Source organism: Motacilla alba, chromosome 1A (genome assembly GCF_015832195.1).
Source record: "Motacilla alba alba isolate MOTALB_02 chromosome 1A, Motacilla_alba_V1.0_pri, whole genome shotgun sequence".
In the NCBI taxonomy this organism is placed as follows: domain Eukaryota; kingdom Metazoa; phylum Chordata; class Aves; order Passeriformes; family Motacillidae; genus Motacilla; species Motacilla alba.
This window is the reverse complement of record NC_052031.1, coordinates 60,503,815-60,525,318: the sequence shown is the minus strand read 5'-3', so window position 1 is coordinate 60,525,318 and position 21,504 is coordinate 60,503,815. Positions and strand designations below refer to the sequence as shown.

The following is a 21,504-nucleotide window of genomic DNA, read 5'->3' as shown; positions in this document are numbered from 1 at the left end:
TAGTTGTTAAATCAAAGCTGGAAAGGCAGTGGCAGTCTGCTAGTGATCAGATAGATGCAATGTTCAGGGTACACAAATACATGACTTTTTAGCAAGGAGAACTTATATCATGATGAATTTGAGCTTCCTTGTAAGGAAGATTTTAAATGCTTAAGTGAAGTAAGTGGGTGGAAGGAAATCTGTCTTGGGAAATTAATTGCTGAAAAATGGTGCATATTTTTCAGTTGTGAAAGTTTACTTGTGAGTTTGCCTCCTTGTACCAAAGCAGTAAATGGATTAACAGTTCTAGTCCAGCCATCCCCTGTTTGGCAGGAGGAGCTTGCCCAGCTTTCCTCTTCACCACAGAGCCAAACAGCTGATGCTGGAAAAGCTCCTCACTGCTGGTCAGGTGTGCACCTGCAGCAGTTCACTGCAGCCCTTGAGTTTGGTTAGCTGGGGGTCACATACATACCTGCCTGGAGGTAAATTCTGTGAGTGGGAAAGGAGGATGAAATATCCTGGGTAATGATAAGAAAGTGATGGGTTGTGTGGTTTTCTTATTTTTTTAGGGGTTGTTTTTTTTTCTGTAATGTTTTTTATTCCAGTAATGAACGAATGTTATGATCCCCACCTAAGAATAAGCCTGGGTACAGTCCAAGGCACTTTTGGCCTGCCACACCTGTCATAATGTTTCCGTCTCCTGTTGGATAACGCCTGTTTCCCCTCTCTGTGCCTATAAAGTGCTGAATTCTCGGTGGGCAACTCTGTTATGCTTGAATCCAAGTCATGCAGTAAGGTGCTGGGAGCATTTTCAAGAAAAAAGTTGAAAAGGGAAGCAGCTCTGTTTTAAAGTTCAGGAAGGAACTAGGCAAATGCTAATGGCAGCAATCTCATTAAAATCTGTCTTTGAGCTGCTGGGACCAGCACATGTGATCTGTCTTATATTGATACTGAGTCAGCTTGTGAGGTGTAGTGTGACTGCAACTAGATGTATATTGTTCACTGGTGCTTGAAAGGTACAAAACCAAGACATACCCATGCAGGATGACTTTTAAGCTTGCACTTTTAAGCTTGCAGAACTGAATCTGTAAAACTGAGCTGGGTCATAGCAACCCTTCCTGAGATACCTTGTGCAACAAGAACTTCCCCTTTAGTCTGGTGGGGTTAAGTGCGTCTGCCACCCTTTACAGAATCAAACACTGATTTAGTTTGGATTAACGCAAGCTGGAGATGGAAATCAGCCCTGTGGTGGTCTAAGTAGCTGCTGCCATACTGTCTGGATTAGGAGAAGGATGATGAGCAACTGAAGAGTTCTGGTGGAGCTGTAAGCAGTTTCTATGTTCAAGCACACACTGGTAAGAAGTAAGAGCATTAGACAATCTGTGATTTTGCTAAATGCCTACTTAGTCATTATAGAATATTAAAACTGGGATGCAGTCCAGTTGAAGTTGCTCCGCACAGGATAACAGCACTCTCCTGCCCTTTTGATTAAAAATGTAAGTATAATTGAATAAAAGCAAAAGGAGCAGATGCATGTGAGTCATAGTCAAACTTTGAGTCTGATATATGTATTTTGATGTCTTGTCTCTTGCAGTTCATGTTTCTTAGTTCAGGAAAGAGCAGAAAGTGGTGCTCTCTCTCTTTGTACATGTGTACATGTACAGTAGAAGTAATTCTAAATCCGCAGCTGGAAAGGGGTGAATTAAATTGGCGAATTGAATTAAATTAAATTGGTGCAAAACTAGTGCAGAAATTACTTTTTGGACTTGGAAAAGAAGGCTTGTTTTGAAATGGTGTTGCTCTTACAATTATTCCTCTCTCTCTCCCCCCAGTCATGGTAGATCTGACTAAAGACAGATTATTGTAGGTTCAGGAAAAAGTTGAGCAAAACTTGTTAAATTTGGCAGTGAAAATAATTTTCCCAAACAACCAGAGTAGAGTATCCTTTATTTCTCTTATTTACTGAATTAGTTTGAAGGTAATGAAACACAATCATAGCAAGCAAAAAGACAATTAAAAGTTAAAAGTTTCCTGCCTTGCAGCAGAAACACCTCCTCTCATAAAAATTGGTTTGTCTAAACTGCGGAGGCTGAATAGTACAAGAGCATCTCAATCAATTAACTTCCTGAATAACATCTTGTGGGGAATCTGCTGCTACAGCTAACTGAAGACAAGAGGACAAATGTGTCAGTGTTTGCTGTGAGACTGGTAGGAAATAGGGATATAGACTGCCTGCATGCCACGCATGGGGAAGAATCCACTGAACATCTTTTAATAAAGTCCTTATATCATGTCTTCTTTTAATGATAGTGTTGGCAGCTCTGATGTTTCCGATGCAAAAACCTGGTGTAGATACTGGATTTCTAAATGTAGGGTGATTCAGTTTAACCAGGGTAAAATTTTTGGTTTTGCAAAGTTAATTTAGGGATACCAGAATCTTCCTGCTTTCTTGGTTGCTGTGCAAGAAACAAGCACAGTGTAATTTAAATTTTATTTGTTCATACTCTACTTCTCTCACCCTGTCTGTGTTGTTTAATATATTCCTTCAAAGCCCTCGGGGCAGGGGCTATGCCTGAGTAAGAGTGAATCATATACATCACTGTCATGTTGGCAAGTACAGTTTTCTTGACAGGAGATGGCTCCTGTTTGGTTTGGATAATAAGAAAGCTCATACTTTCACCAGCATTTTTCACACCTCTTCTTAATTTCAGAGTTCAAAATCACTTATTTTAATTTCTTAAGCATGCACAGTAATATAATTATTCTAAGGATGAGCAGCTTTGTACTAAAGAACTAGATCCGGCTGACAAATTTACTGTAAACACTAGAATAGAGATTCAGGTTTGCAGCCCCTGCTGATGCAACTCTTGGTCTCTCACACTGCTGATATTTTGGTCCAGAGATGCAATAATGTGCCTCTGTAATGTAAATGTTCTCTATATAGCACACTAGCCATTTCTGCTTGGTTTTATATGTTGAGTTGCCACGTGTTATAGATTGTCACAGAAGTTTAAAATGTTCCTTGAAATAATTGTTCCCTGAAGTTCCCCTCAGCAACACCCCCTGCTTCCCCACTGAGGATGTGCTGAAAGAAAAGCAGTGGTAGAGTTTTCTGTTATTTTGTGCTGATCTGACCCTGTAGGTGGGTGTTCTTATGCTGGAGTAGGAGCACACCGCAGTGATTAAAATATAACTCATCCGTGATGTGCATTTTTCCCCCACACAGACGATCCCTCTGTCAGGTCATGCAATTGATGTAGAAAGGAGGTGCAGGTTCAAGAATTAAGATGAAGTCTAAGGTTGATACTGAGAGGATTAGAAATCTGGGCTCAGCTCATTTTATGTGATTTTTTTTGGCATTTGTTACGCATGATTTTCGGTCTCTTAATTAGTTCAAATAATCTTCTAAAAACTATGGATTGCTTCTATAGCACTGCTTCAGGGAGAAAATGGGGTTCTGGGGTGAGAAAAAAATAAAATAAAATTACTGAGGAATCAGTAACTTCTGTGATTTTGTGCCTCAAGTCCACATGTGAGATCTTTTGTAAATGGCTGCACTAAGCAGCAAGCTGCAGCTGTAATAGCTAATCCTCCAGCTCCCTGCAATGTCTCTTGACAGCACTTAAAACACTGTTCTGCAGGTTACTGTGGTTGCTATGCTGATTTAAACAGACTTAATGAACAGCTTTGAAGTCACTATTGAAAGCCTGTTTTTAGGGAGGAGGTTTGCCATGTAGCAGTGCAACTGTGAACACTGCAGATTAGAACTGAAATACGTTGAAATTTGGAACACTTATTGAATACCAAAATGGGGAAAAATGCACTGAACTGCTTTAAATATAAGACTGTACTTTAATATTCAGTATTCGTCACATAATTTTTGTAAAGGTACTTGCAAACGCTTATCATAGACTTGTGGGAAGCAGTGTGCAGCTTGAAATCAGAAGCCACTCTCTCAAGCTCTTCTCTTTATTTTTTTTTTATGAAGAATTTTTATGGTTTGTCTAGCAATTACCAGTTTCCCATAAGCACTGTGATAATACTGCCATTTATTTCAGGAAGACTCTGATGTCTTTAGATATGAACAGACTATCACTAGATCTGGAGAAAGAATCTTGTAATGGAAGTGTCAGTTTGTTGAGCCTGACACTTGCAAGCCTGAGGCATTTCCCTAATGTTTAGACATTGTAGAAGGCTGTCCTTTCATTGTTTGTTTTGGAGTAATTTTGCCCAGCAACTTACAGTTACAAATTCTAACATATTTAATTTAAGATGGAAAATTGAGTGAATGTTTAAAGTTTCTGTTCAGCAGAAGAATCAGAAATATATTTTGCAGAATAAAAGATTTTAAAATGGAAACTTCCCTTAAAATGTAAAAATTACTTCCATAAAGACTTAATGAAGGAGACCTCTAATTGCAGTCAACAATTATTCAGCAATGAGTCTATTGGTGAACATAAAACATTTTGTACCACATTTTTAAATAATTTTGCTGTGAAAAGAACATGTAGTTCAAATAACTTCTGAAATGGGGTGGGGGTGAACACTGAACGCTCCCATCTGTTCCCTCTTACTCTGTAAATCAGCTCCTCCAGCTCTGAAAGGTCAGTGGTACTCAATTACCAGGATGTGAGCTGATCTGTTGAGTAGGGAGTTGGTGCTTTGGCAAAGATCCCTATACAAACTGGAAAATACTAAATCTTTTAGGCTTTGAATTTTGCTTCACAATTTGACTGATTTTTAACGTTCTCTGACTTTTGTATGTGTTTATTAAACGGCAGGAAACGATGTATTTTTCAAAGTTGGCATTTATTACTAAATGTTAAACTTGTAATTCAGTTTTTGGACTATAAGGTAGCCAGAAGTATTTTCAAAATTTTTTACGATTATTAAATTATGTTTTCTTCAGTATCCTAAGAGTTGCTCTTCTTCTTCTCCAGGAGACGGACGAGCAGAAACGTCACAAAATTGCCAATGAGCTTCTGCAAACAGAAAAGGCCTACGTTAGTCGACTTGATCTCCTAGACGGGGTACATTTTCCTCAAGTTTACTTTTATTGTGTTGCCTTGAATTCACTCAAATGGCTGCGTATAAGTGTGGGTATAAATTACATGAGATGTGGCACGTCTTTCACAATTTGCTGATTTTCCAGTCAGTCATTTTCTGTTGCCTCATGGTTTTGCTTTTGCTTCTATTTTAAGAGTGCTATATTTTTAATAAGTATTAAAATTTTGTGGCTATTAATGCAATATGTTCTGTGTTGTGGGGATGTCACAATAAGCAATCATGCTGGCAGTCAACAAGGAGAATGGATAACTATGTTTTGGCTTCCAGTGAATTGGAGTGAATGTTGCAATCATTAGAAAATTACTAAATCCTTCTAATTTGAACCACCCAATCAGAATTTTTCTTTAGTCCCAAAGAACCTAGAAATTGCCCATTCAAATTGCCCATTCAAATTGCCCATTTTTTTGCCAAAAAAAGAATATCTTCTATTGTCCCATTATATATTTAGAAACAGAAATTACTGTTCCTACAAGGAAAGGGTTGGACTCTCATGCTTTGTACAATCCAGCTGATATTTCTTAAACGTAGAAGTCTGAACTTGAGAACTTTTTTTCCTAAGTCTTGTTTACTTTCCACATAACACACATAGACTTTACTTGGATGCCTCTAGCTTTGCATTGCCTTACTACAGGATATTTTTCTCAGACTCTACAGTTTAAATTTCTCAGGTCCAGTGCAAAAGTTTTGTACAAACAGTTGATGAAAAGTACAAAGTCTCAAATGATACAATAATTGTTCAGGCTACTTGGGGATCTAAGTAATTGTCCTCAAGAAAATGGATTTACACAGCAGACCCACATTGTGATGGACATGGTAACTTTTAAGAGCCAAAATATTGCAGGGAAAAAAAAGTGATTTAGAGAAGTTTAAAAAAATATGTTTACTTCCTTCATAGATTTTTCTGATGGGTAATGTACAATTATTTTCCTTGATGGCTTTATAAATGCATTACTGCTATGTCTGTTTTCCAAGTATTAACTGGAGAGAATTCTGAAAAATGAGTTTCAAACACAGCTGCTCAACTGCTGCTAATGAGAAAAAAGCAGAAGGCTAGGAAGGGACTGTTATATTTCTGAACTTGGTTAAAAAGTTGTGTAATCTTTATGGTCTTCACAGTAACTAACTGTCCTGTTGGCAATGGAGCAAACTGGGCATGTTTTAGAGTGTATGCGGCAGAAAAATGGCTTTTTTCCTTTCAAGACACTCCGGCTGTCTCAGTTGGGGTGATCAAAGTTCCTGTCTTCAGACTCTTTTCTTCTTTTGCAAGTCCTTACCCAGACTTTTGAAGCCTTTTCTAGGGACATACAATCTGTTCAAGCATGGGAGAGGGTGACAGAGAGACAATAGCTCTCCAAAAGCACAGGTTTTTTTGTGATGTGCATATTAACAGATGCACATTTTGTAGCTGCACCCAGTCAGGTTGAGCCCACTGAAGGACAAAGAATATATTTATTTTTAAAAGAGACTATAGTCTACTCAGAACTGGGTCCCTTCTGTACTTTAAATGATACGTGGGGACCACTCATAGTCTGCCAGCTACTTTGATTTCAAAAGGATTCAAGGAAAGTGGTGGGGCTAATGGTGATCAGACATCATGCTAATTGCAAAGAACAGAAGAATGGAAAATACTGCTGGAAGACTGGGAAAGCTGAGAATATCTAGCTGTTAAAACAGACAGGATGTCTGGAGCTGATCCCAAATGGCACTGCTTCAGCTTGGCTCTCCTTATGTCAGCCCTGCCTGCAGTGCTCTCCTGTCTTACAAGAACAAAAGTGGAGTGTGAGGGGAGGAAAAGCTTTTCACTTCCAGCGAGGGAAAGGCAATGAATGAGTTCATCACTACCCATCTATATTATTGAAATATTAGTCTTGCCTCAGCTGGAGCAAGAGGGGTGGATAGGTGATCTTCCATTGGTTAAATATAATAGGCTGATAGGTTTGTGGCTCTTTTTCTGTATTGCAGGTATTCTATTCCAGACTCCTTGAGGAAGCCAACAGAGGTTCATTTCCACCTGAAGTGATTAATAAAATCTTTTCTAACATTTCATCAATAAATGCCTTCCACAGTAAATTCTTACTTCCAGAACTTGAAAAAAGAATGCAAGAATGGTAAGAGGCAATTCACTGGTTAATACACTTCTAAAACTGTGTCTGTAGAAACTCTCTTGCAGGGTTGGGGTAGGGAAAGTATCTTAAAATCAAACTCTCCAGGCCCAGGAACCACTGTGAGTAAAAGAACATCTGCTCTTCCACTCTTCCTCAGGATCTGACTCAGCAGAGCACTTGCATCATTTGCTCAAAATAAAGGACATGGATCATGAGTGATCTCACTGAAACCAGTGAGATTACTCATGATCTTGCTAAATTAGGGGTTCAGACTCAAATTATGTGCTGCCTGGTGAATTTATTGTACAGAGTAGAAAGCTGAGGTAAATAACACATATGTGGTTTATGATAATGCTGAAGTACAGTAACCTCTGTTGTTACTGCCTTTTGTAATAAGGTGGGACAGAATCTTCTTCTTATATGTTTTAGTTTTCTGTTTGAAATTAAAATCCATGCCAGATATATTTCAGGGCCATTTTCCTCTCAGCTTTTCTCTCTACTTGGAGCCAGCAAGGATAGAACAGGTGTAAATACACTGTGTAATACTCATGTGCAGATGTAGTATCTTTATCCTGCCTTGGTGTGTGTATGTGTGATTCTGGACATATTAAAACATAGCCATACACTTTTGGTCTCTTCTGTGTGATTGTAAAAAAACAGAAAAGGTCTCAAACCATTGCTGCTTCCTTACCTTCTTCAGGAAAAAGGATAGCCTCATTTAAAGAGAAATTGTCAATACAGTTTCATGCAGTCATCTCACCTCAGCACTTGTTTGGCTCCTATAATCTATGTAATCTAGAATTTATGATGAGGAATTCAAGTGTTTATCCATAGATAATTTCCAGCTACACTATCATATAGCTCCTTTATTGTCAAAAAAACACACCAAAAATGAGGGGAGAAAAAGCTTTTTTGTGATATATATGAAAATCTTAGGTCATACAGTGGTGCTTTAAGACAGCAGCTGTACATCTTCTGACTCTGTAAGATGATTCCCCTTTAAATGATGATTCCTTAAAATAGAATACTTAACATGCACAAACACATGGTACCTCTGTGTAGTCTATAATGCAAGGAAGTAATAGAATGTAAGCATTGTGAACTGTAAGAAGTTCCCTGCAGAATGACTTGAGTAAGTAAAAACTACCCATTTCTTTTAACAGAAGTTGAAAAGAAAATCTGATAGGAAACAGGAATGCCCAAATTACACTAGAGTGCATGTTCATGAGAAGTGGAGTTTAGATGTTTAAAAAACAGCTCACACCACATTATGTCAGTGCTGTGTAATTTGAAATGAGATTCATGGTGTAATCTTAAAATTCTGCTCTAGACACTTTATGGAGCACAGAATATGGGTTGCCTTACTTTACATATTTGCTAAATGCTAAACTGAAGCTATATAATTATATACTACTATTGTGTGTATAATTATATAGCTTCAAAGGTTGAAAAGTGCTTTTGCAGATAAGTTTTGACTCTTGGTGCAGAGCTAGTAAATTGCATCACAAGGATATTATCTTTTCCAAATTTTGTGAAACAACCTTTGTGCTGTACCTGAGACAGCCTGTTTAAATGTCCTTGAAACACTGTGCTTTTGGGAGGAGTTAGAAAAAAGGGTGCAGTTGAAGACAGCTTTTTCTGATCATTGCAGAAAGTAAAATCTGGGGTAATTTTCTCTCCCCATCCCTGGTCTCTGAAATTGTCTGGAATAATAGCTTCTGCCAGATACAGTCTTCTCAGAAGTTCCTCTCATTAGACACAAGTAATTATGTATGTTCTATGGGTAGCTTTATGTGCTTCTATTATTCTTTATCTTCCAGCAAAAAAAAAAAAAAAAAGCTGGATAAAAATTTCTGACCTTTCCTTGAGTTATGGTTTAAATTGAAAACTTTGAGTAAAAATATGTAAAGCAGATCAAAAGCAAATTCTTTTTTGGGAGAAAAGGCAGTGTGAATCTAAACTTACCAAGTGAAAGTGAAATTGTCTGGTAGCTGCATTTTGAATGAGTTGAGCAACAGCTAGAGCTGAATATCTCTTACAACATATGGCTTGAAAACACCAGAACCAGCATTGTTGCAATATATTTCTCATGAAAAGTGTGTAACAGAGCACATTAGTGATCCCATGCCATAGAATCATGAAATGGTTTGCCTTGGAACAGACCTTAAAGATCATCTAATTCCAGCTCCCAGTCCATGGGCAGAGATACCTTTCACTAGACTATCAAACAAGATAATTAGATGCAATACCCTGAGTCTTCTGGACCCAAGGATGACCAGTAGCAGATACTTAGGAATAACATAAGAGCCCTGCATGACTTCAGAGACCAACTTCCCACCCTGTCTTGTCCCCTCCTTGCCAGCCCCAGCAGCAGCCCAGTCCTCTGCCAGGTGTTACACAGGAACTCTCTGCCCTGCAGAGGCAGCTGGACCTGGACCAGTTTTTGACAGTCCTACAATATTCACTGTTCAAGTATAACTTTTCTATTCTGCACAGCTTTTCTCTCAGAGAAGTGGTGTATTGGAGTGGGCTGTAGAATTTTTCACTTCAGACTACTGTGAGAACATTCATTTCAGACTTTTAGAAATCCATACTGAGATACTGAGTCTCTGACTCTGTCCCTGAAAACGAGACATGAAATGTGCTTCCTATGGTAATTCTTGGAGGTGCCTGTGTGCTGCTCCACATTTTTTGTGTGCCCTGGGAGTGCAGCTTTTCTCAGTCTCTCTATCTGCTACTTTACTATTCTGTTTTATCTGAAGACGCCATCAGGATTTGGGAAAAATGTGGGAAAGTCCTCACAAAAGACTGGAATCCAAGGGATTATTTTTCCTTCATGTGTTTCCTTAGATAATTCGTAATTAAAACCAAAAATTTAATACATATGGTTATACAAGGCACAGAGTGGAAGCTGTACTGAATGGGTTTAGCCCTCAAACCAAACCACAGGTTAGATATTTTAAGGATTAAATATTGGCAAAAGAAGATAAAGTAATTTTAAGGAGCTGCAGATAAAATAAATTAGGCCATGTTTTGTAAATAAAATCTTTCATGTCTTCAATTTCTAGCTTTATTTATTTTAGTCCTCTACATGACCTGTGGTGCTTATATATCATCAAAGGGGATACAAACCCTCTTTCTAAATTTTCTTATTTTAGGCCTCTACATGACCTGTGGTGCTTATACATCATCAAAAGGGGATACAAACACGTTTTCCATGTGAATTCAGATTTAATGCTTATGTTGGAACTCTACATGAGGCGATCCCAAACAGAAGGATTCTCTGTTAAACACTTGAAACCTTTTATAACCATGCGTGACTTTTTTTCTTTCCATTTTGCTCTGAGATTCCACCCTCTTACTTTGCAGGACCACCACCCCTAGGATTGGAGATATTCTGCAGAAGTTGGCTCCTTTCCTCAAGATGTACGGCGAGTATGTGAAGAATTTCGACAACGCAATGGAACTGGTGAAAACGTGGACTGAACGGTCACCTCAGTTCAAATTCATTATTCAAGACATTCAGGTAATGGGGAGAATAATGTAGATCCTCAAGTAATATACAAAAATACATAGGTTTGTGGATGAAAAAAGTTTAAAGAGGAAATTAAATACCAAATCCCTTAGAATTAAGGTAGCTGTTTTTATCCACTTCACACGGCGTTTTTCCCTACTCCCTCCTGCATATGTGCACAACCCACCCACAAAAATCCAGATTTTTCTCCTGCAAAATAGAGGAACAAATTGTAAAGGCTGAAACATCTGAAGATTATAAAAATAGTGCATTTTGTTGTAAATAGCATTTTAGGATAAAGTGAAAAGGCAGTGCAACCCCAGATTCCTGCACTGCATCCAGGAATATTGTGTTTTCTCGCAGTAATGCTGAGCACAGGCAGCTGAAGAGCCCAGGGATGCCAGTCTTTCCCAAAGGCTCGTTTCACACCCTCTGGTGCTCCCTGGGGGTGTCTCTGGGAATTGGCAGGTGTGTGTCCTGCTGCAGTCTCAGCACTTAGAAATAGAATGGAATATTTCTGCTTAAATTTTACTGCTCTGTGGGGTCTTTTGGTTGTAAGCCAGGGAAGAAAACAATGTAAGCTTTAATGCATTTTTTGTTTTTATAATCTAATTGCATCTAAGATTATAGAAATGAATATACACCTTAAGATATGAGGGAGGGACACTGCTGAGGGAGTTGACATTGTAAATGAAACTCAAAGAAAGCATTCCCTCCTCAGATAGGTAAGACATACCTTTGTAGCCCATTAGAGTGATTGTTTATAGATGTGGTCATGAACTGTTCTTATTAATTTAGAAATATTTCTCTTGTGTGTTATTACAAACCTATTTTAAAATACACTGGAGTTTAAAAGATTTTTTTGGTAAGACTTTTTGGTAAGACTGTCAAATACTTTGAAAAACTTTTATAGTTATTTTTGTGAAGATTTTCTGCTTATCTGGTTTGGTAAAATAGTTCTGTATTCTTTCAGAAGATGTATCATGCATGTCTCAAAATACATTATGTTTCATCAACCATAACTTTTATTTTATGGTATTGTAATGACATTTTTGCCTGCTTCATTGAAATATGTTTACAATTTTTTAGAAGGAAAAAGTGTGTGGAAATTTGACATTGCAACATCACATGCTAGAACCAGTCCAACGCATTCCACGCTACGAGATGCTTCTAAAGGACTACCTAAGGAAATTGCCTCAGGATTCCCTAGACTGGAAAGATGCTGAAAGTAAATATCTTCAGGCCATTAAAGGAGCTATAATAAGCTATTAGTAAGAGGATACTGTAAACTCAAGATATTTTCAGGAAAGATCAAGTGCGAATTACCCATGAAAAGAATGATAGAATTTCTTCAGTAGAATCATAGCGTTCCTTGAAAAAAAAAATCTGTTTTAATTGAAATTAATTTTAAAGCCATAAAGCCTTTAGTATTCTCCTGTAGTGCAGAAGTTTTACTTTGGTTTTGGAATAATGCACAGGTTTTGATTTGTTTGCTTTGCAGAAGATATGGGCTTGTGGTGGCTTTTTAATTTATTTTTGTTGGCATTTTGGTTTGCTTTATGCACATTTGGAATGTTTGACTGCTATTTGTAAAGAAGTGAAGTTAGGCTCATTGTATTTTTAAGCTTCTGCAGGGAAAAAGCACAACCCATTTTTAAATTTCTTCCTCTCTGTATTTACATGAGAACAGTTCAAGGTATTTGCATGGAGTGTTCAAATTCACTTGCCAGATAATTATTTTAAATATTTCGTTTTCAGTACCATTACAGCAAACACTGGTAAGATGAGCTGTTTCAACTGAAAAAATATAGTTTGACTTTCTGAACTACTCTGAGAAAAGAAGGGAGCGAACCATGACTGTTCTTGTCACAGAAAAATGTGATTCTAAGTACTGAAGTGCTACAGTAAACTGCAATAATTTTCTTCTTTCTATATTATTGTTTCTATTTGGTACCTGACTTTTTTATGCTTTCCACTTTACCTTGTTTTCTTTTTATTGCTAACTGAAGAGATGTACTGTACTTTGTAATTTATATAAAAACAACAAACATTTTTGTAGAATTACCACAGTGCTCCCCCTTTTTCCCCCCTGTGTAGTACATAAGTAACAGTACAGCTTTTTGGTTTTACTTATTTTCTTTTTCTTCTGTCTAGAATCCCTGGAAATTATATCCACTGCAGCAAGTCACTCAAACAGTGCAATAAGAAAGATGGTAAATGATCCTTGTTTTCCTTATCACTTTTCAATATATTATATTTCAATATTTGGTCAAGCTAGGAGAGTGAATTGCAAATCTTCCCTAAAATGGCAAGAACTGGTTTCTTGGGTGAAAGGGATTGCTCCTACTTAATGTGTTTATACAGCTCCTGGAAATGATAGACAAAACCTGTCATTGCAACAAATTCTCCCAAGTGGAAAATGGGACATTCTTAGTTCTTCTCCTGGCTCAAATCACTGATAGTGCCCTGAACTCTTAACCATGTTTCATCTGTTTCTGTGAGTGCAGGGCAATGTTTGTAAAGAGTTACTGTTTCTCTGCCTGATTGGGCTGAGATGATAGGATCTTAATTGAAATGTGAGATGTTTAGGGCAAGAAATAATGCAGTCTGTGTAAACAACTGCATTTTAAAAATTACCAAGGGTATAACATTTCTAAAATTACTTCTAGCGTTATCAACTAAATTAATCAGTCAGACCACACATGCTGGGTTTAAATATGTTTCCCAAAGCTTAACAGTCTCCAGATTTATGCCACCTCCCATCATTTAATTTAGACTGCATCAAGACTTGTGCATTCAATTAATAAATTTTATAACTGTGTTTTCACTGTAAAGGAGAATCTAAAGAAGTTGTTGGAGATCTATGAGATGCTGGGAGAAGAGGAAGACATCGTGAACCCTTCAAATGAGCTGATCAAAGAAGGGCAGATCCTTAAATTGGCTGCTCGCAACACATCTGCCCAAGAGCGTTACCTTTTCCTGGTGAGTATGGTGGCTGCTGCTGCTGCAAACTTTGAAATTCTCATTAAACTGAAATATAAAATCTTAGGATCTTTGCCTTGATGGATTGTGTGTTGAGGTCCCAGTAAGTAAGCCTCGTGGTTCTGTGGGAGCTTTTAACCTGGCAGGTCATCCTCTCAGCTGGAATTCAGTAAGTACAGCCATGCTCCCTTTACAACTCCCGTGGAAGAGGTTTGGTGGAGTTTGTTGCTTCCCATGCATTGAAAATTGCTGGTATATTTTTGCTCAGGGGTCTCTGGCATGGCCCCTCTTCTGGTTAATGAAGGGTAGTGACAGGATGTTGAGGGACAGCTCCTCCTTATCTGTGCTTCAAACAAAAGGAGAAATCATAGAATAGAAAGACTTCAGCTGGGGCCAGACAGCTGACTTAAATGATGTTCTCTTCATATGAGAGGTGACAAGCTCAAATGTGCTGCGTCTGTGATACAGACTAGGCAATAACCTAGTCAGGATTTCTATGAAATAGGATTCAACTGAAGTGAGTTTTTCTTTATAATAATTAATTTTGAGAAAAAAACGAGAAGGGGGGGGAAAAGTGAGAAAATTAAACATGTTATATCTGATTTAATAACTGTGCTTCTAGGCTGCAGCTTTAGACATTTAAACATCATTTCAAGTTCTACTTTAATAAAGGAATATATCTTTGTCCTGCTCTCTGTACTATTTTTTCTCCCTGTTATATGGAGGGTTTCAGGGAATAAAAGCTTTAAGAAATGTTCTTTTGTCTTGGAGAAAAGACAAATAGTGTCTTCAAATAGCATTAGTTACAACTTGTACAAAAAAAAATTATTTTGGTACAGGACAAATATAAATGTATACACTGAAGGGAAAAGTCCTTATTCTACAGTTTACAGTAGGTTTTGCAGAATTGGGACATAAGAACAGGTTTGGTTAGAAAAGCTTTACATTGGCATAGAATATCTGGTGTGAGTATAGTTTGATAATAAATACTATCAAGACTGCTGCATATGCAGAACAATTATTCTTACATTCACTGAAGCCGTCCTTGAATCCTATTCCTAAAGAAATAAGAAAAAGAAGTTGTCTTGCATTAGAGCTCTGGTCTTCTCATGTGTCAGCTGATCAGGAAAGAACCTGCTTTCTCACCCACCAAGTCTAGCTTTGTGACATTGTCCAGCTCTCAGCAGACAAACTATGGTTTTATCTGTGTTTTTCTTAGTGCAAAACCACATGTTTATTTTTTCCCCCAGTTTAACAATATGTTGCTCTACTGCGTCCCCAAATTCAGCCTGGTAGGATCCAAGTTCTCGGTTCGAACCAGAGTTGGCATAGATGGCATGAAGATTATAGAAACCCATAATGAAGAATATCCACACACTTTCCAAGTGTCTGGAAAAGAGAGGACACTGGAGTTGCAGGCCAGGTAAGCTGTCTTATTAGCCAGTTCCTTGAGATCAAATATATACACACAGAAGAGCGGATTAACAGATTTGAAGAATGAGGCAGCGGATTTCATCTTAATATTGGTGTTTTGAAAATAGCCTAGGCTGCCAAAAAATCATGAATTGTCATTCCAAGAATCTCTCTGAGCAGAGGATGCATCTAGGATGCATAGCACATTGGCTAATCTTGCAGAAATGCCCAAGATAGCTGTGAATGGGCTGGCTGGGAATTTGAGAGCAGTGCCAAGGCAGCCTGTCTGACAGAAGTGTTTTAGGACAATCACTGTGCCAATCACTGGTGCCTCTGGGATCTGAGGTGCCTTGGTACCAACGAGTCTGTTCACCTCAGGGCAGGTCCAACAAACAAAGCTCTCCCTCCCAGTGGGTTTACCTCCACAGAACAGAGTTGTTGAGCATCTGCTTTCCTCTGTTCCTCAGGCCCATTTCCCATCTACTTGTTTTCTTCCAGTCCCAAATATTAACTTCCCCCTGGAAGGCACGCTTTCCTCTTAGTTCCTGGGTCCTTTTCCTCCAGCTGCATTCTTCTGACTGGCACTTTTTCTACTTTCCAATTTATTAGTCCTTGTATCCTCCTTTTGCTGAGTTACCTTCCCCTTAACTTTTTTCATTGCCTAGGCTAAATTGCCCCTGTCTAGACTCAAATAAAGTGAGATGCTCCTTATCTCCTTTTTGGCCTGCTGAAAAGTCCTATTCTTAGCAGTCAGGGTTCCATTGCAGAGAGGCAAGGATTAATTAAGCAGGAAAATGTCCATGGTGGGTATAGTCCTGTGTTGGCACCATGTATCTGGGGACAACTAGCCAATGAGCTTGCAAGCTACTTGCCTTTATGGAAAACCTGTAATATTTAATGAGAGTTACAGCAGAGAATGTGCAAAGATAACAGCGTATAGGTATCTACCTACACTTTCATTCAATTTCAAATTAAATACATACTTCGAAAAATGACACAAAAAAACCCCTTTCCACTAAGGTCTGTAAGATTTCTGGGGCAGGTTTTTGGCTATCAGTCATATCTGCTGTAAATTATTGTGTGATATCTTTCTAAATATTTTATAAATTGTTATGCCATACACCTATTTCAATGGTGAAAGGCAGCATCCTGCTATGCCATTTCTGAAGCATGTTTTAATTGGAAGAAAATTGATACTGCAAAATAAGTTTATTTTGTTAGCTTTCCTACATTACCTGTAGGAGAAAGTTTATTGCATTAGTTTATTTTAGGTGAGGGAAGCGCAGATTTTTATCTTTTGCTTTGTGATCATTGTTAGAATGCATTAAGTCTGTACGAAACTGTGAAGGGATAAGTGCCACAAAGCCCTTATTCAATTACATTAGAAAAATCTTTATCAATGTGAGTAGTGTATGTACCCTATGCCTTAATGTCCTTCATTAATGAGCTTGTATTAACGCTGTCATAATTTTTAATTTAATCTTGGCCTATTCTTTAGTAGGTGGATTACATTTATTTTTCAAACTCTTATTGGAGTACATTTTCAATTACAGCTGTCTTTAAACTGCTGGTAGATTATTTGTTTGGAAGGCTGCTGGTCAGGTACTATGCTTAATAGCTCAGCTTTTTGTTTTTACTGTAAGCAGGTAGGAAGAATGATTTTGGCTGTTTGGACAGGTTTCTTCTTCCTCACGTGCAGATGGTAGGTGGGAAGGGCAAACAGTAGTTTAGGTTTCTGCCAGCTTAAAAGTTCTGCTAATACTGCAAAACCACAGGTGGGGAGCTGTTTTAATTGAGATGTTTTAAAGATTCTCTTTTGCATCCTTCAGAACAATCCATAGAAAGATTAATTTTTGTATGACTGATATTACATGGTGCAGCAGGGTTTTTTCCCAACACATTATCCAAGGAGGAGGCAACTCTTGGAGAGCCAGATACACTGAAGTGTTAATTCTCATTCTCATGTTTCTGACTTTTGTCTTCTGGTTTGGTTTGTTTGGTTTTTGTTGGTGTGGTTTGTTTTTTTTTGTTTGTTTGTTTTTTTGTTTGTTTTTTTATTGGAACGTTAACAATTAGTATTGCTTAGATTCTTGAGAATTACTGAATAGTTACTTGGCTTTTGCAAGAAGTTGTTGATAGAAGGATAATGTTTCCTAAACAAATCTCAAACTAATGTGTCAAATATTTCTTTTAGTTCTGAACAGGATAAAGAAGAATGGATAAAGGTAAATTCATCTACATTCTTTATTTTCCAAACATTTTGTCACTAAAGCAATCAGAAAAGTAATATTCATGTTTTCTGTCTTTACCTTCTCTCTGCTGATCAATAACTGGTCAGAAAGCAGTCTGTTTTAAATTTTACCATGTCTAAGGAATTTCTCCACTGTTTCCTTAGGCACTTCAGAGTACTATTGAAGCTTTTCAGCAGAGGAATGAAACTTTCAGAAATGCTATTGCTAAAGAATATGAAGACATGCCTGTTGAAGTCTCTGTAAGCTGCTCTTATTCCTTTGTAACCTTTTTAATACCCATTGTGTTCTTCAATAAGTGGAAAAAGTTTGGCAGAAACTTTGTTTTCAACCTCATCATTCTTTAAGCAGAGTAATCACAAAGCAGTCATCTTGTTGATAATTGTTTTTCTTCAAAATGCCAAATCTTGCAAACAAGCCTCTTTCTTTCTTGAAACACATAACAGAGCACCCTTTCAGTGACGCATCATGATTTTTGACTGGGTTCTTTGTTATTTCTTTTATAGATTTCAAAATGCATCTTGAGATAAGTTTTGTAATTTCCTTTCCAGAGGATGAGAATAACTATTTCCCCCTATTTCCCTAGTGTGGAAACCCAGGGCACAGGGAATATTTCTTTGTCTGCTCTGGGGGTGCCCTGACCCCCAGGGGAGCACTGACTTTGACCCTCATTCATGGAGAAAGTTTCCTAGACTTCAAGATAGACTAGAATCCACAATAGTGTGAAATAGATTATAGAGAGTAGTGTAGGTGTATCACTTGGTGAGAAATTTAGGTTTTGGGATTTTTTAGTATGTTGTGGATGGAAGGAAGATGGAGGGCAAAGGGTATCGTCCTGCCTTTCCTCTTCATGCGTATTTTTCCTTCTTTTTCTTCCTCCTTCTTCATGGGTTTGGGTGGCATTTTGTAATTGGGCAGAAAAGTCCGCATTGTGGGCTCTTTGGGATCAGTTATTGGGTTAAAAGGGAAAATAATCTAGGTGTCCTTTCTTAATTGGATAGTTCAGTCTTAAAAGACCTTGGAACAAGAGATTGTTGGCCATTTTGTGCCTTCTAATGAAAAGCTGCCAAACTCACAGTAGTGAGATTGTTTTACTGATAAGAAATAATGAACATGTGAGTCCGAACAGGAATTATTGTCTCAAGTGCCTTCAATCCAGACCCAGAAAAACCGACAACTGGTACCCCCACACCTAGTACTAGTACCTAGCACTAGTACTGTGCAGTTTTTTACTGGCTTTTTAAATTGTTTCCTCCTCCTCCTGGCCCTCCTTTAGAATGCTGAGCTTGGGAAGAGAGCGCCGAGGTGGATCCGGGACAACGAGGTCACCATGTGCATGAAATGCAAGGAGCCCTTCAATGCGCTGACGAGGAGGAGGCACCACTGCCGAGCGTGCGGACACGTGAGTGCAAACCCCCTGCCTGCAGCTGCTCTGCAGGCCTGCCAGTGCAGGCAAGCACCTGTTTGGCTTCTCATGGCTCCTTGTCATCGTGGAATCTTAGAATGCCTTGGGTCGGAAGGGACTTTAAACATCATCCAGTCCCAACCCCACTGCTGTGGGCAGGGACCTTCCAGCAGACCAGGCTGCTTGGAGTCACATCCAGCCTGGCCTGGAGCCCCTCCAGGGATGGGGCATCCACAGCTTCCCTGGGCAGCCTGCGCCAGTGCTGTGGAGTCTGCTGCTGCACTTGTAGCTGAAAGAAGCAGCTCTGCACACCACCAAGGACCCTCTGCCTGCTTTAGTCACTAGAAGCAGGTACACTTGTGTATAATGTCCTAAGGCCCTGCACACAGTACATTGCTAGTTTTGAGAGAACTCCACTAATATGAAGAGTTTCAAGACCATGTTAAGATCGCGTAATCCAGCATTATTTCAGTATATTGTTAGTTTTGAGAGACCTCTACTAATATGAATAATTTCAAGACTATATTAAGATGGCATAACCTAGCATTATTTCAGGCATCACAGGCTGGCTCCACCAAAAGCCCGTAAAACCCTGCAGTTTTTCCTTAGTTTAACTTGGAGCTGCTGCCAGCTGGGTTCAGTGTGTAAGTGTGAACATGTGCCAAGCATCAGGGAACGAGGGAATGTGAGGGTGGGGAGAGAGTACTGCTGCTGCTTTCCTCGTGGGATGCTACAGTAGCACATTCAGCTTGAAAGCAACCATCAGGCAATGGTAGTATGACTTGTGATTTTTCAGGAGGTAACAAAAGAACAGCAAACTTACTGTGCTTTCTTCTCTTGCCACCTAGCAGCTCTGCTTGTCTCCACCAGATGGTAGTACAAACTCAGGTTTATTTGTGGTACAGGGTGTCTTGTCTGATTCCTTTCTAATGTTTTTAAGTGATATGCATTCACAACGCTGCTTTTGTGCTTTGCAGGACACTAGAGACTTTTTCAGAAGCTCTAAATTATTGGTTTTACAGTTGTCATAGAGGGTTTTTCCCCCCGATCTTTTTGTCGTAAAATTCTGTTAATGTTAAAAGCACAGCTTCCCTTTTTATTTCCCTTTTTGTTTAGACTCCTAACTACTTCCCTCTATTATAGTTCTAGTGCATCTCCTTGTGCTTTTGTTTCAAAAGACTTTTTTCATGGGAGTTCATTTGGGCTAGCAATGATGGCTTTCCAGAAGCGACTAATTTGGAATACTTAACTAGGATTGTCTAGAGCTACAAGCTGAAGGTGGTGATCCAGATTAGGACTGCAAAGCCTTGGTCCACAATAAAGTTTTGTTCAGATGTGCTAATGGTCATTTATCTATCTTTCTTTCTTGAAATAACTTTACTCATATTTTTTATTCAGGGCATCTTTTTTTTTTCATGTGAAAGAAAAATTGTGTGGAAAAACACTTCAAATGAAACAACTTTTATGTCTCTCTTGCATTCACTTACATATATACTAAAAAGAAAAATCAGGAAAAATCAGTGGATATTGACTTATTTTTTTTCTGTGTGTTCATGATTTTATTTTAAAATTGTAAATTTTATATATTTAGGTATATATATACATTTAAACATGCTAATATTTCTTAGCAAGTTAAAAAAGTAGCCATTTCTGATTTTATCAGACTTTTGTCATTACAAGGTCATCTCAGTTGTAGGTTTTTTTCATTCTCATAACCTCATTCTGGTTACATAGAAAACCAGGTGGTAAATGTACCTTTTCAGATTGGCATATAAAGAAACTGCCAGCATGGCTTGGGCTATATTCTGAATCTATATCTAATTTGAAACTACAGATACAATTAAAAGCCAAATGTGATTTTATGCAAAGTACAAAATTTCCACCAGGTAAATAGGAAGAAGTGCTTCTAGTTAAGAAGTAGTGGCACAAATTTGGAAAATCATTATTTTCACATAAGTTATTGCTGACATATTATAAAGACATCTTTCTTGTTCTGTATAATTAAAAATATGCTACAAAACAGCTTGATACTAATTTTTAATTTATATTTTAATAAACTTCTATAAATACCTAAATATTATATGTTTGTTTGTTTTTTTCTAAGGTGGTTTGCTGGAAATGTTCTGATTACAAAGCACATCTAGAATATGATGGCAATAAATTGAACAAAGTCTGTAAGGATTGCTATCATGTTATAATTGGTTGTACAGACAGTGAAGAAAAGAAGAGGAAGGGCATCTTGGAGGTATGTAATTCAAAAATACTATATATGTATAGCTGCAATCCTTTTGGTTCATCAGTAGGTGAAAAATAGTAGCATTCTTGCAGAGTTTGTTTTCTATTTGAGAAATAAAAAGTATGTGGATCAATTTCATACCATTCCATAGATTTTGGTTTCCAGTACTCACCTTTGCAAAATTGCTTTGCTTCTTGCAACTTTATATGTTTTAAGGCAATTATAAACCTTAGAACTTGTTTGCTTCTTTCAGTTACATCAGCTCCTGTGACAAAATGTAACCTTCCCTTATAAATTTTCAGTTTTCCTCTTCTGCACTTAAGCTTTCATCGCACCAAACCCCACTGCTGCCCGTTGGTTTTTGAAAATAAATACCCAGACTGAAAGAACTGGGGATGGAAATGAGGAAAAGGGGGGAGAATTTTCCTCTTCCTTCAGAGTCTGAGTAGTAAGATACTGTTTTGATCAGTGTATAAAATGGGCCTTTAAATTGTCAGGTTGTCCTCAGAGCTTTTGGCATCTGAGAAGTCAAGGTCAATGGAAATTTTAACACA

General features: G+C 38.1%; 1 protein-coding gene across 8 annotated transcripts in view; it reads left to right on the top strand.

Annotated features, from left to right (window-relative positions):
* Positions 1-21,504, top strand: part of FGD4 (FYVE, RhoGEF and PH domain containing 4) — a 104,927-nt gene that overhangs the window by 75,609 nt on the left and 7,814 nt on the right. For all 8 annotated transcript variants that reach the window (XM_038153231.1, XM_038153240.1, XM_038153234.1 and 5 more), the window contains exons 5-15: positions 4,920-5,009; positions 7,009-7,154; positions 10,521-10,677; positions 11,755-11,893; positions 12,820-12,878; positions 13,501-13,647; positions 14,898-15,070; positions 17,255-17,285; positions 17,456-17,551; positions 18,586-18,711; positions 20,819-20,959. In XM_038153231.1, coding sequence (XP_038009159.1) covers positions 4,920-5,009; positions 7,009-7,154; positions 10,521-10,677; positions 11,755-11,893; positions 12,820-12,878; positions 13,501-13,647; positions 14,898-15,070; positions 17,255-17,285; positions 17,456-17,551; positions 18,586-18,711; positions 20,819-20,959 — 1,305 coding nt within the window. The remainder of the gene's footprint in view (positions 1-4,919; positions 5,010-7,008; positions 7,155-10,520; positions 10,678-11,754; positions 11,894-12,819; positions 12,879-13,500; positions 13,648-14,897; positions 15,071-17,254; positions 17,286-17,455; positions 17,552-18,585; positions 18,712-20,818; positions 20,960-21,504) is intronic.